This window comes from Musa acuminata, chromosome BXJ3-8 (assembly GCF_036884655.1).
Source record: "Musa acuminata AAA Group cultivar baxijiao chromosome BXJ3-8, Cavendish_Baxijiao_AAA, whole genome shotgun sequence".
In the NCBI taxonomy this organism is placed as follows: domain Eukaryota; kingdom Viridiplantae; phylum Streptophyta; class Magnoliopsida; order Zingiberales; family Musaceae; genus Musa; species Musa acuminata.
This window is the reverse complement of record NC_088356.1, coordinates 41,331,204-41,345,439: the sequence shown is the minus strand read 5'-3', so window position 1 is coordinate 41,345,439 and position 14,236 is coordinate 41,331,204. Positions and strand designations below refer to the sequence as shown.

Below are 14,236 nucleotides of genomic sequence, written 5' to 3'. Positions count from 1 at the left end.
AAAGCAAATACTGGGCATGCAGATTTCCCATGACAGAAAAAACAAGAAGATTTGGTTGTCACAGGAGAAATACATTGAGAAGATATTGAAAATGTTCAGTATGAGTAATGCAAAGCTAGTTGGTTCTCATCTTGCAGGTCACTTCAAGTTGTGCTCAGAACAGAGTCCATCAAGTGATGAGGAGAAGGAGAAAATGCAAAAGGTTCCTTATGCTTCAGCAATTGGAAGTTTAATATACGCGATGGTATGTACGAGGTGGGATATCGCATATGCAGTAGGTGTTACTAGCAAATTTCTAGCAAATCCAAGCAAAAAGCACTAGGCAACAGTGAAGTGGATTTTTAGATATCTCAGAGGGAGCTCTAAAGTTTATTTAAGCTTTGGAGGTGGACCACCTATGTTGACAGGTTACACAGATGCAGATATGACAAGAGATATAGATATGAAGAAGTCTACATCATATTATGTATTTATTTTTGCAGGGGGAGCTGTGTCATGGTAATCTAGATTGCAAAAGTATATTGTTCTCTCCACCACTGAGGCAGAATATATTGCTGCTACAGAGGTATGCAAAAAAATATTATCGATAAAAGAATTCTTATAAGAATTATGGTTGAAACAGAAAAATTATGTTGTGCATTGTGACAGTCAGAATGCCATCAATTTATGTAAGAACTCAATATTTCATTCCAAGTCAAAGCACATAGATGTCAGGTACCATTAGATTCAAAATATATTTGAAGAAAAATAATTACAGCTTCAGAAAATTCACACAAATAATAACGGAGCAGACATGTTGACAAAGACATAAAAGAAAGACATGAGATATGCCGACAGCTGGTCAGCATGGATTCACATTAAAGAGTCATGGGACAACCTCTCTTATGGGCTGAAGGGGGAGGTTGTTGGGCTGACAACCCACATTCAGCCCATGGTGGGTTTTATCAGCCCACAGCCTACCTCATCACTTAACCTAACCCTAATTCATATTAGGGGGTGCGGGTGGCTGCGTTTTAGAGGCAGAAAATGAGCAGAAAACTGTAGCAACATGGTGAATACTGTAGCCACGTGATTCTAAAGAAAAGGAGGAGAACAAGGTAAAAAACAAGAGAAAGAAAGGGATGAAGACAAGGACAACACAGAGAGACTATTCTCAATCATCTAGTAGTATTTTCATCTCAGGTTAGATCATATTTACAGTAGATTCTTACTGTGATTACTTAGGGAGAATTTAGATATTGTGCACAGTAACGTAATCCTTATATCTCAATTATTCTCTTGTGATTGTTGCTAGGGTTTTGGGCAAGAGATTAAGATTTGTATATTCATTATTCTTATAGTGGATTATCTCTAGTTTGCCCCGTGATTTTTATCCTTCATATTAGAGGGGTTTTCACGTAAATCTTGGTGTTCTATTTGATTGCGATTCCATTTAATTCCGCTGCATGTTATGGCCTGCTAGTATTTATTCATAAACAAAAGTTTATTTCTCTTTATATCCCATCAAACATGTCATAACACGTAACGGAATTAAATAGAATCACAATCAAATAGAACATCAAAATTTTCATGAAAACCCCTTCCAACGTGAAGGGTAAGAACCATATAACAAACTAGAGATAATCCCTTTCATTTTCTTGTTTTTCTATCGAAGATGGGCTATGAGAACCCATTATGAGCTGAATTCATGAACAAAAAACCACAGATTTTTTTTTTTGGCATGATCATGATTTAAATATATTTCAGTTCTCACGATCGATGAAGATGACTTCGTCGCGGTTTTACTGAAAAATCATAAATTTTAAGAATGGAAGGAAAGAGGTGTCTAACATATTCCATTCAGCATCCAAGGGGCCTAAAGACACCACCTTCACTTATCTGCCGAAAAAAGCTGTTCGTTGGAACAAATGTCATTATCAAGGTATACAGGCACTGCATGCCAAGAGCTTAAAGCCGGCTTTCGCTTGCGCTTTGGTTAAGATCAACCACGCCAAGGATTTCTTTTCTTTTCTTTTCTTTTCTTTTCTTTTCTTTTGCTTTGCTCAGGAAAACCAAATGGATTACACAATGGTCCTTTGTTTCTGCTTTAGGATTCTTCATGGATAAGACTGCAGCAGTAGAACTGATCGCTACAGCACATATTGGCATTCAGTGGTTTGTTCGTGAGCGGCACATGGTGTAGGCTGGAGGAAGAAGAAACAAAGATACTCCTGGCACTTCTGCAAACACTGAAAGCCCATAGCCCGAACCTCCAAACATACAAGCAGCATGTCTGAGAGTCCATCCTGTCATGAGCTCGGGAATTGATGTCATGTATGTCCGGTATGGGATCCCTCGAATCGAAGAGGTTCGTTGCAAACATCTGCGTCCTACCCACAGGATTGGGAAGCGTGGAAGATGGCAACTGCGTTTAAAATTGGTTTCTCTGAATGGTTGCTACTTTCTACTGCCACCGGGAGGGACCTATGCCAGGAGCACCAACTCGGTTGGTCACAACTGTGCTCCACCCAGCAAAATAAGCTTGAAACGTAGAACATAGATTAATTTACCTTCATATATAGAATCTTCATGTGAGTGCGTTTCGAGCCTCCATTATAATCAGATTGCGTAGTAGTGCTATGATCCGAACGAAGCATCAAAGAAAGAGAGGTCAAATAAGAGGTCAGTGCCCAACAACTCTTCACCACATGAATCATACTGGCCTGGAGATCAAGCCGAGCAAGCTTGGGAAAGCTCAGGAGCTCTGGGCCTCGCCTACTTTCCCAAAAGAAAAAGGTGGGAGAAGCGGACAAAGTTCTTCACTTGGCCATTAAGTTATAAGACCTGACCGCCGACCATGCAGCGACCAGCTGCGTTCTACCCTTGCAAAAGTTGGATTACCGTAATTTGATCTGCGGACTTTAAGCCATTCTCATTTCTCTTCGACTTGGATTCCAAGCTAATGATCTCTTCGAGGTGAAGTCTTACCCTACGGACACACTTTGGCCACGGATTAGTGAAATAGCTTTGTTTCTAATACAAAATGAAGCTCTAAATCTGCTGGTGTTCGGTTTATGCTCGTAGTTATTGATTACGAGCGTCAGATACATTCAGAAATTTATATCAACCTATTTCGACTCTCCACTAAATATTGATATATATCCAATCATTGAGATAGATCGATTCATGAATTCTTCTTTTACTTGTATATACAGACTCTTCTTTTACTTCGTTTACATTTATTGCTTGCCTCGTATGTGTGCTACGTGTGGATATCCAATCATTGAGATAGATCGATAAATGTATTCTTCTTTTACTTGAATATAAAGACTCTTCTTTTACTTCGTTTACATTTATTGCTTACCTCGTATGTGTGCTACGTGTGGATATCCAATCATTGAGATAGATCGATAAATGTATTCTTCTTTTACTTGTATATATAGACTCTTCTTTTACTTCGTTTATATTTATTGCTTGCCTCGTATGTGTGCTACGTGTGGCCTGGTCTGCATCACAAGTCCATCTCTCTCTCTCTCTCTCTCTCTCTCTTTCACACACACACACTCGCACTCGTACACACGTTTCAGGTTCTAAAGGTTCCAGTGGTTGTGTTTGACCCCTTCACAATGTAAGTTTGTGGACACAGCCGCCGTTTCGAGAGCTTGGTAGTAGTTTCAGCATCAATTATTGCAGAGACGATCACCCACCATGTGTTGTAATTTCCAAGTATTTCCCGCACGCCAACATTTTTGTTGGCCACCTTATGTGCCTTCTTTCACCTTTAAATACCTTCGTCGCCTGCCTTCCTCTCTCACTCGTCAAGACTGTTAAACCCTCTCCTCTCCTCTCCTCTCCTCTCCCTTCGCTTGTATTCTCAGAGAAAACTTGCACGAACCCCCACCGAGAGAAACGAACTCGGCCAAATGGATCCCTCCTTGGCCAAGCGACTGTTGCACATGATAAGAGCTGCTTACTACATGCTGCGCAAGGGCTTATCCAAGCACAAGCTCATGATGGATCTCCATCTCCTCCTCAAGCGCGGCAAGCTCGCTAGAAAAGCGGTCGGAAACATCGTCACCTTCCATCACCATCATGACCGCCACATTAGCGCCGACATGTCGGGCCGCTCCATGGATCCCGACCTCTCCCTCTACGACATCAAGGAGGTGGAGTTCAGCTGCAGCAACACCCCTTCCTACCCCTCCTTCCTCCTCTCCGCCAAGCGGAAGAACCGCCACCACGGCCACGACCTCGACTTCGCCGCGATGGCCAGGGAGCTCGAAAAGCTGAACGCGGAGATATCTGATGCCGAGTCGTCGGCTGTGGCGTCGCCGTCGCCTGCGCTCATGTGGAGCTTCGGGAAGAGCCCGGCAGCGGTGAGGCAGCTGAGGATAACAGACTCGCCGTTCCCGATAAGGGAGGAGGACGGGGAGGCCGACGGCCGCGTTGACCGGGAGGCAGAGGAGTTCATCAAGAGGTTCTACGAGCAGCTTCGCCTCCAGCAGAGCGTCCCGCCGACGCCGGAATCCCAGTGCCGCCTCGGCAAGCCTGCCTGAGGCGGCCTTCACGGAGCTTATCTGCTGCGACTGATGAGGCCGTATAAAGTGGGTAGCATACGAATCTACCGTTGTTCAGAGCTTCTTTGCTGCTTTGGTGTCCGTAGTGGGAAGCTGAGAGTGCCTGTTCGTGGACTATATGCTAGTTTTGTGTTCCTTACTGTTCAATAAAGGATAAAAATACTGGTGGATATATTACGAGACTCGATCCAATATGGTAAACTCATGTAAACAAAGAGTGTTTCTGTTCTTAGACGTTGCAAGGTTGTGATGATTAGAACATTAATTCTTGTCGCTCTGACAAAGAATTCTCATGAAATAAATATTTGCTGGAATAATGTCAACGCCGCTTGTTCGTTCGCTGTCGGCAGATCAAAAGGGATGTTTGCCATTAAATCGGACGAGACAGATCTTATTTTTCTTGTTCAAAGATCGGCGAAACAAATGAAGAAAACTAAATCGAAAAGAAAAAGGGATCCCACATCTATAGCCTCTGTCCTCGGCGCGATCAAAACACAATTCTCTCTCCATCTCATCGAGATCAAAGTGTCGTCCTAATTCGGTGACGAGATGGAGAGGTGTTCACGGGAGAGACACGTCGTTGCACACTGCGTGGGACACGTATTCCAATTCCAGAACGACGAGACCCCGCGTTACTTTACGTCTCGGTTTCTGCTTTCAATGATTACTATGGAGAAGCTCCGTCCCGAGCCTCCGAAGGCAATTAACTTTGGTGGCTTCCCTCTCCTTTAGCGGAGGACCTGCCCTCCAACTTTGACGTCTTTTGAGGCGAGTGGACGACAAGTCTCCTTCCGTGGAGGGTTGGGTCTCCTGTGTCCTTCCATTGCTTACCCTCTAAGAATGATTGACCTAAATTTGTCCTATTGGTTGCATGCAATTGACAATTCAAAGAGCGAAAAATAAATAATATATATATTTGAAAAAAGGATCAAAATATCGAGCATCATAATATAATATATACATATATAATATTTTCTTATTAAAAATTATTGGTTGATATATACATACAATATATCTGAAAATGACTCTTCTGTGTGAGAAAGAAATCATAAAAATTAAGGTTCGATTATTTTATAAATATTAAAAAATCTTTAAATTTATATGAGATGATATATAATGAAATTAAAATGCGAGTGTAAAAAGGGGGGGTTTGTACCTTATGATAAAGAATTTGATTTTTTTTTTCTTTATCGACGTAGATAAAAGTTATTGAATCATGTAAATCTTCTTTCGAATTTTGATTTATTGATTGATTGATAATCCTTGGAAATTCCCTTTTGGTTTTGGAGTTTAATGTACTCCATCTTAAGAACTCTTAGAGTAAAATTTCTATAGCTAATGCTTTGAGATACGTTTAGATTGATACAAATTATAATTTCATCATGGTCTCGCAAAGACGAGGACAGGAAAACTCTAATGCGTTGTGAGGAATGCATTTACCATGCAGCACTTGGACCAACGAGTTGGGTAGGACGTGAGTGAAGCTTTAGAACTCCATTGGTGTGAAGTGGTTCATGATTTGGCCATCGAAAATGAGAGGCAGACAGTGACCCACATAAAGACCTCTTTGAAGACTTGGTGGCGGTTGTGGTGGCGGTGGTGGAGGCGGTGGGCATTTAACACGAGGTCAGTCTTTTATTTCCTTCTCTCCGTACATCATGAACAACATTATTAACTTCTACTCGCAACACAATGTAACCTTCACATATTATACCTTCTCATACAAATCAATCTTAATCTTACTCACTTTCGAAGTGAAACTAATCAAGGGTGTTACAATCACCCCCACTCGAGCTCCCTCACTATTCCCAAATGTTAGATCGACTTTGATACCAAATATCACGATCCGAATCTGATGAGCTAATTGGCCAATAACTTCATTTCGATCTTTTGGTCAATAACTCTATTTCGATCTTTCAATCATGGACTAAAATGTTTAAGCGAGAGTTGATAATAATACACTCATCAGACTCTTATAAACCAATCTTAATCTTATCCACTTTCAATATGAAACTAATCAAGAATGTTATACAAAAACTAATCAAATTGTCATTCAACAATACATCTAAAAGTACTTCAAAATCTACCAAAACACCGAGATAACACTAATCATGGAACCTTCCATATAAGACATATGACATATAATGCTCATCTTCGAAAGCTTCCACAATGGTGCATTCCAAAATCCGTAAGAATAATGACCACAATCAGTTGACCCCAAAGCTTGCATGATATATCACTTCCCTATGTTTAAAAGTATGTCCCTTCGACAAGAACTGAAACTAGCAAACAAATAACAACTTTCCTGGATACCCTTATTCAGTAAGAATTTGAGTTCAAATATTAACAAAAGAAGCACAACAACTTGGAAGAGAATTGGGTATACTAGAGGCTGATACAGATATTAGAACAGAAGTTATGTTGTCAGAGAGCAAAGAGAACAAACTCATGCACCACTTGTGTCTTGCCTCAGACTGCATGGATAGGACTGCTGTTAGTTTGGTTCAGATCAGGCACAGCAATGGAAGAGTCGATGTGGAAGGCAGACTGCCTCGAACTAGAGGAGGTTCCGCTCGGTCTGAGGGAGAGAGCAGATGGATCCATGTGATGTGGGAGGCCCTCACCAATGCTGAGCTTCGACATACTGACGACCTCATCCGCATTCACAGGCTCCTTTGGGACAACAGGAGTAGGCATTACGATCTTGTGGGTTTCCCTCATCATTTCCTCTTTGGCAGTGGTGATCTGATTCGACGGCCAGAAAGGTCCAGGAACAGGTATGAAGGTTCGGTAAAATGTCGGTAGCAGCATTGGTACTGGATGATTGTTATGTATTCGTGGAATGTTTTCTATGAGTTGCGCAGCATGCATGGTTGTCGAGGGTTCAGCAGGCTCAGGTCCTTGTAGACCAAGATGCAAAGTTGGCAACCGACTGGTGCTCTCCAGTTCATTAGGAGAATGCGGCAACAACTGCTCTTCATGGTTAGGAGCCTCGTCGATTGGCTGCATGTGCATTCAAACACAAAAAAAAAAGGCTTATGTAAGGAAACAACTGATGCAGAATCAACAAAGAGTGAAATAAGCAACATAGAAGCCATACCATTTCAGGTACAATGTCGAACAAACTAGAATGCCTCTTCCTTCTTGAGGCATTACTCCGTCGGATGAAATATTTCTGTGCATGGCTTGCAACTTGTGTTGGGGTCCTAGACACAACAAAATTTCGAGCTATTCCACGCCAGTCACCTTTCCCCAGTTTCTGAAGGCCCATCAAGAACATCCGATGCTCATTTTCGGTCCAAGGGACCCCTGCAATCCGGTGCATGTTAGTATACATATTGGTAAGCCAAGTTTCAGTATGACTTGCCAGTCTTCAAAAATGAAATCTAGCAGGCAGTGGTAATGCAATTCCCTAATTTATTACACAAGAAACTGAGACCAGATATCCCCAGGGAATTCATCCAACAAACAGAATCAGATGCCATTCCAGACCCATCGGTCAGGGTCTCTCGAAACATATAAGCGACGTATCGTATGTTATGCCATCTGCCTCTTCTCTACAGAAATAAACTTAAGAATAGTTTTGTGACCAGTGCCTACTAAGATATACTGAAAGTCAAACAGCCCGGGAGACAAACTTAGAAAGACCTACACTACCCGTCCAACTGCGACTAGGGTGATTATTTACGCTTAATTGTCTCAAGAATGATGTTTGTACATAAAGAAACTGACAAATACCCATTATTTGTTATGAATCTTTATGCAACAGATCTTCAAATACCTTCTTGGATTTCTTTAAATAAGAAGATAGAAAGAACACATTTCACCTAACAGTCAAAGCAACAAACAATAGATTCACAATGCTGGGAGAACATGTGACGCTGAAATAATTAGCTTTTACTTGTAATCTAGAGAGTTCTTTTGTTCTCTTTTGGCCAAGAGCCATTTGCAGGGATAAGACTGCATACATTAACCTTCTATGGACCATATATTGGAGGGAACCTCATGTCCTAGACCATCTCTTTTCAACTGACTGAAGCCAACAAAAATCAGTGACCTAGTTGAATAAAGTTGATATAAACTGTGGCGCAATGTGGTAGAAACTCTTGTCATGCCACTCACTGTTTACTAAAGATGAAGAATCAACCAAACAGAGAATGATCGAAATTCCAATAGTCAGTCCTGGATTCAAAAAAGCAATAATACCTTTCATACCTTTAATTTCTTCGTCAAAATATTTGTAGAAGCCCAACATCTCAAGTGAAAAAAGAAAAGTCAATCTTCAAGAGACAAGATCCTTTGGCAAGGAACTTAAAGAATACTCAAATGAAACAACTTCCTACCAAGGTTTTATGAACTATAATAGAGGATACAAACCAGTGAGATACAGGAAAATGTCAGAGAAAGCTGAGGTATGTCAACCCACATGTAAAACAGCAGTGTAGAAAGCAATAAATGGGTTTGGCAGTCCTCATACCAAAGAAAATTTTAAGAAGACATGAAAGAAGAGGAACCAATGTAAAACAACAGTGTAGAAAGCAATAAATGGGTTTGGCAGTCCTCATACCAAAGAAAATTTTAAGAAGACATGAAAGAAGAGGAACCAATGTAAAACAGCAGTGTAGAAAGCAATAAATGGGTTTGGCAGTCCTCATACCAAAGAGAATTTTAAGAAGACATAAAAGAATAGGAACCAATGTAAAACAGCAGTGTAGAAAGCAATAAGTGGGTTTGGCAGTCCTCATACCAAAGAAAATTTTAAGAAGACATGAAAGAAGAGGAACCAATGTAAAACAGCAGTGTAGAAAGCAATAAATGGACTCGGCAGTCCTCATTCCAAAGAAAATTTTAAGAAGACATGAAAGAAGAGGACCAATGCATTAAGGCACCCTGCATATCGACACCCACCTACATATAGGTCAGCTTTCTAGCCAATCACAGTAGCAATTTGCAAGGTGAATTTGCTAGAGATCATATGTTTTCATGTTACAGGTTGCAAAATGTAGGATGAGATGGGTTCCAGGTTGGGCTAAAATATTTCTACCATACCCTGAACCAAACTAGATATGACTTTTTGACAAGATCTGATTTCCAAACTCGGACCCGATTCCGAAATTGTGCACTGAGCTTTCGAAGTTGCTAGGCGATCAGCTAGAGAGTCAATACCAATATCTGCCAAAACAGTAAACCAAGTGAACTTTTTACACGACACGACAGAGCACTTTTCTTAATGAAGTTCTCATGAACATTGCTCAAATTAAAAAGAATACCAGACGGAATCAACCAATGCATGCAACGGATGCAATTGATCATGTGTTTTGACCTCACGCCAAAGAAAGTTTAGAATGGTGTAAAAGAACTTAAATAACAAATAAACAAATAGATTGACCCGTCAGAATTGATCTCTGAGAAGGATAATTTTAGACAAATGGAGACATAAAAACACAGGCTACGCAAAGATTAGAGTCGGAAACAACCAGATCAGTTTAAAAGCAAGTGCAGCTTCTGTGAGAGTACACCTCAGAGACCTGGTGAACTATTGATTCCCTGATGAAACAATCACACGAAAGAAGACCAACCATGCCAAGACCCACAAACAAAGCAACTATATTTTGTTGACTATCAACCGTCAGCCTCATCACTTTCCATTGTTGTTTCATAATTAGGCGCTAAACCATTGGATATTATTATATGGGCCATGCTTCCTAGTGTTGGCCACATTGGGCGGTTCCAAGCAGCCCACACTAATGAGGATGATCAACAACAACAACAGGGAAGTGACAAAGACCTAAATAAACCACGCATTCCAGCGTATAAAAATATGCATCCCATTGATCATAGTGAAGACGGAAGAAATCAGTGTGACCGCAAAACTTAAAAGCAGAAGAAATTACAAGGTTTCTTTGCATATCCACCAAAAAGACGGCTGTAATACATGTGGAGCACAAGAAACCCCAAAATCAATATCCAAGTAAAAAGCAGATAGAACGAACACAGGTCACAAAGAGAACGAGACATGCACACACTGATGAAGAAAGTCCATCATTTAAAGAGAAAATAGAAGAGGAGAATGCGAATTGAAGTATAGAAAGCGAATGGATTGAATGAACATATATCACTTGGAAAAAGCAACAAGCAAATTACCGCAACTACGTAGTGAAAGGGAAAAATCAATCTTTCAACCACGCAAACTTGAAGGGAAAAGGCAGACCTTTCTTGCGCTCGCTGCGGCAATTGGAAGAACAGGACGCACGGGCTGGGTCATCGGAAGCGTAACCGGAGGCGGGGGCGGCGACGGTGCTGTAGTGGTGGTCACCAAGCGCACCGCCGGACGGCGAGGCGGCGCCGGCGCTAGCGCCGGCGAGGGAGGACAACGCGGCGGACGCCGAGGAAGAGGAGAGGCACCCCATGCTGGCACTCTTCTTCATGGTCCCCATCCCTTCCATCAGCCGCACCCCAAAGAGGCGCACGCCCCCTCCCCGCGCCGGGCACGTCCGCGAGTTGTGCCCGTTGTTGCTACAGTGCGAACATCGCCTCGTCATCTCCACCCCGCCCCGTACACGGACGTCTCCTCCTCCACCGCTCTCCGGAGCCGCCGTTCCCCGTGCACGCGTCCACGTCACGTAGACCTCTCCGTCTCCGCAGAGGGAGCTGCGTTCGCGCTGGGGCGACGGGCCAATTTGGTATTAAGGCGACCGCTCCAGTAACCCCCACGAGGGTCGTCGCTAATTCCGAGAATGCCCGTGCGATGGCGGCAAGGAAAAAGCGCCACCGGTCGCAACCCACATCATCTCTACCGTCCGTCTCTCACACCCCTGATTGCTTCGATGAGATTGTGTTCGCCCGTGGTTTCTACTTTCAGAACGTAACGCCATTTCCCTGACGGTCTCCGGAAGCGTCTCCTGTGGGTCCCACCTATAGATATGTACCAATAACAGAGCTGGCTGGTAGAAAAACAGGGTAAATATGAGCAGGTCGAACAAAGACTGCTGTTTTAGGAACGTGGCACCTTTGTGTCGGGTAGCTGAGATCAACGCCCTAAGATGCGGGTATGGAGAGGACGTGGCAGCCAGTTGGTGGAATTTGCGCCACGTGAATAGTCACGTGGTGCTCATGGAGGCACGAGCCGTCGGCCATCCGTCGTCCTCACAGTAGCAGTCATGACACGTGGTAGATGAAGAAGGTGGTCAAAGGTAAGAGCGGGTGGCGGGGTGTGGGCATATATATGTATGGAAATAATCCTGCATTATTTTCATTGTATGTATATTTCTTGGGAATATGCAGTGATCGAAGATAATAACTTTCATATTGTGGTGTCACCGGGAAGTTGATACGTCGGCGTCAAGTCGTCACACATAAATGTTATCGTCGCCTTGGTGGTGGAGTGGGAGACACAGCAACGGACGGGTACGAGGAGCACGTGGTGCAACGCTTGGGGCGATGACATTGGCTCTTTCTCTTGGCTGACAACCTTTTGGTTGATTGGATGAAGCAAAGGGCGGGCGATGCGATCGTGATGGCCACGGAAGGTGGGAGGTCCAATGAGTCAAGTAATCTCCCACCAAGCTTTTGATAAAGAAGGGGTACTATGGAGCTCCGGAGGAGGAAAAGAATACATTGTCTTTGAATGGGAGGCTTCAGAATCTGCATGCGACTTTATCATCTGTCAGATGAGCGTATGTGACTGCCCACCTAAAACGCAAAAGAATTCCATCTTTTAAAGGCATACGGTTGTTTATATCTCTGCTCGTGCGTGCCATAAGTTTTTTTTTTATATCTCTGATTGTGCTATTGATTTGATTTGATTTGTTTGATTGATTCAAATCAATTTTAGATAATTCAGACTAACTTAATTTGTTCAAATCTATTTAATTTAATAAAAATTAATTAAATTAATAATTTTATATTAATTATTTGAGATTGGTTCTACTAAGTTCTAATTTAATTGAATTTGATTCAAATCAATTTAGTTATTTAAGTCAGGATTCTAATTAATTAAGGATTATTAAAATATTTAATGTATCATTTTTATGATTTAATAAATTTAAATTTTTTATCTGAATATATTTTTTAAATAATTAATATTTTATTTTTAGATTAAATTAATAATATTGATGTGAATATTATCGTATAGTACATATAACTTGTTAAATGAATTGTAGATCCATTATAATGCAAAGTCATCAATGAACATAATCTAAAAGATCATATATGGTCTCTCGTAACATTTTGGATGCATGAATAAATAAATGATCATGGTTGATTATGTATCTCTATCGAGGGCAAGTAAAGTGATTCTTTTTAGAGATTAACAGGTTGTTAGATGGTTAGATAATTTATTCAATTATTGTTGGAAGGAACATATCCCCATTTAAACATGTAAGGGATATCACTTAATATACTATTAAAATAAATTCATTCTATAAAACATATGTCCGTTCATTCTTTCTATGTTGGGAGAGTACATTATTAGATATGATATACATCTTTGTTATATGACTATTGTGTATATCATCGAAATATGTGATTTATGCATGATTTTATTTATTTATAAGAATTATCATTTTTTTTATTATATGAGTTTTATAATAAATTAATATATTATTATTTTATATAAATTATTAATATATATATATATTAAAATATTAAAGATTATTTTTATGTTTTCTTGAAGATTCCTAGTTGCTAGTGTATTTTTATTTTATATTTATTTTTAGACTATTCTATTACTTTATAATAAATCTGAAACTTACGCAGAGGAGATTTTTTCATCACTTAGCCTTACTAAGAAAATATGGTTCAATTAAAAATTATTTAGTACAGTGAAAATATAAATTTAAATTTAAAGATAAAAAAGAGTCTTCTATAAATTATGAATCATAAAATAAATTTATTTTTTTATAACTACGAGATGTGACTATAAAAACGTTTCTCTACGATGACAGTATGATCAAATTAGTTAAAACGTTCCTTTATGTTGATAACGTATATCAAATCAATCACAAAGAAGTACTATACTAAATGATAACATGAGCTAAATGACAACGAGTCCATAGAGCTCATTTTGATGATATCATTTCTAACTTGGTTGGGAAGCACTATGTAATGGCAACAGCATGGTCGAGTCAAGTCATACAACGCTCCACATGTGACAGTATAGTTAAATCCACTAACAAAGACTCCAATTAAAACTTGCATCATATCTCAACTTTACTCTGTGTCAACACAAGTTAGGGGGTAAATGACACAAGAACTGTCCACGCTTCATTACTATTTGGCCAACACGTCAAATTTACCTCACTAATATGGCATTCCCACATGGTAAATTATGTGTCAGATGATAATTAATTAATAATATTTTTATTTAAAATTGGATTTTAGGTTAAATAACTTATGGAATAGCCAAATCCTCCATACGTAATTTCAAGCGTGACTCGTGCAATTACCGAGGAAGTTTCTCGACCAAAAACAGCAAAGTAGAAACGGGTCGAGTGTCAGATCCGATCCGACGATCCAATTCCAAACGGATCGGGTGTGGGTCTCTTCCCATTGAAGATTTAGTTTGTTGGGCCAACTCAATTATAAGCCCACTTCTATGATTAAAGACGGCCCACGGGCGCACCGCTCCCTAGGGCTATGGTTTACGTAAAAGCAGTTACCGAACACCTTCTACTCCCTCT

The 14,236-nt window shown here is 40.6% G+C and overlaps 2 protein-coding genes across 2 annotated transcripts; one reads left to right on the top strand and one right to left on the bottom strand.

Annotated features, from left to right (window-relative positions):
* The first annotated feature begins 3,802 nt into the window (after positions 1–3,802).
* LOC135644112 (uncharacterized) lies at positions 3,803–4,728 on the top strand. The gene has a single exon (XM_065161567.1). It carries the CDS (start codon positions 3,903–3,905, stop codon positions 4,533–4,535), a length of 633 nt encoding a protein of 210 aa, XP_065017639.1. The 5' UTR covers positions 3,803–3,902; the 3' UTR covers positions 4,536–4,728.
* A 2,039-nt stretch (positions 4,729–6,767) lies between these two features.
* Positions 6,768–11,406, bottom strand: LOC135584504 (transcription factor MYBS3-like). Its single transcript, XM_065163453.1, has 3 exons — positions 10,768–11,406; positions 7,657–7,865; positions 6,768–7,559 (listed from the first exon to the last, which is right to left on the bottom strand). The coding sequence occupies exons 1-3, from the start codon at positions 11,096–11,098 to the stop codon at positions 7,026–7,028; spliced, it is 1,074 nt and encodes a 357-aa protein (XP_065019525.1). The 5' UTR covers positions 11,099–11,406; the 3' UTR covers positions 6,768–7,025.
* Positions 11,407–14,236: the final 2,830 nt, after the last annotated feature.

Excerpts from the sequence above, each read along its gene's own strand:
- LOC135644112 (XM_065161567.1), top strand. The coding sequence starts at position 3,903 with ATGGATCCCTCCTTGGCCAAGCGACTGTTGCACATGATAAGAGCTGCT.
- LOC135584504 (XM_065163453.1), bottom strand. The coding sequence starts at position 11,098 with ATGACGAGGCGATGTTCGCACTGTAGCAACAACGGGCACAACTCGCGG. Across the intron at positions 7,866-10,767 it reads CCGCAGCGAGCGCAAGAAAG|GGGTCCCTTGGACCGAAAAT; the intron begins GTCTGCCTTTTC and ends ACCGGATTGCAG. Across the intron at positions 7,560-7,656 it reads TCGACATTGTACCTGAAATG|CCAATCGACGAGGCTCCTAA; the intron begins GTATGGCTTCTA and ends ATGCACATGCAG.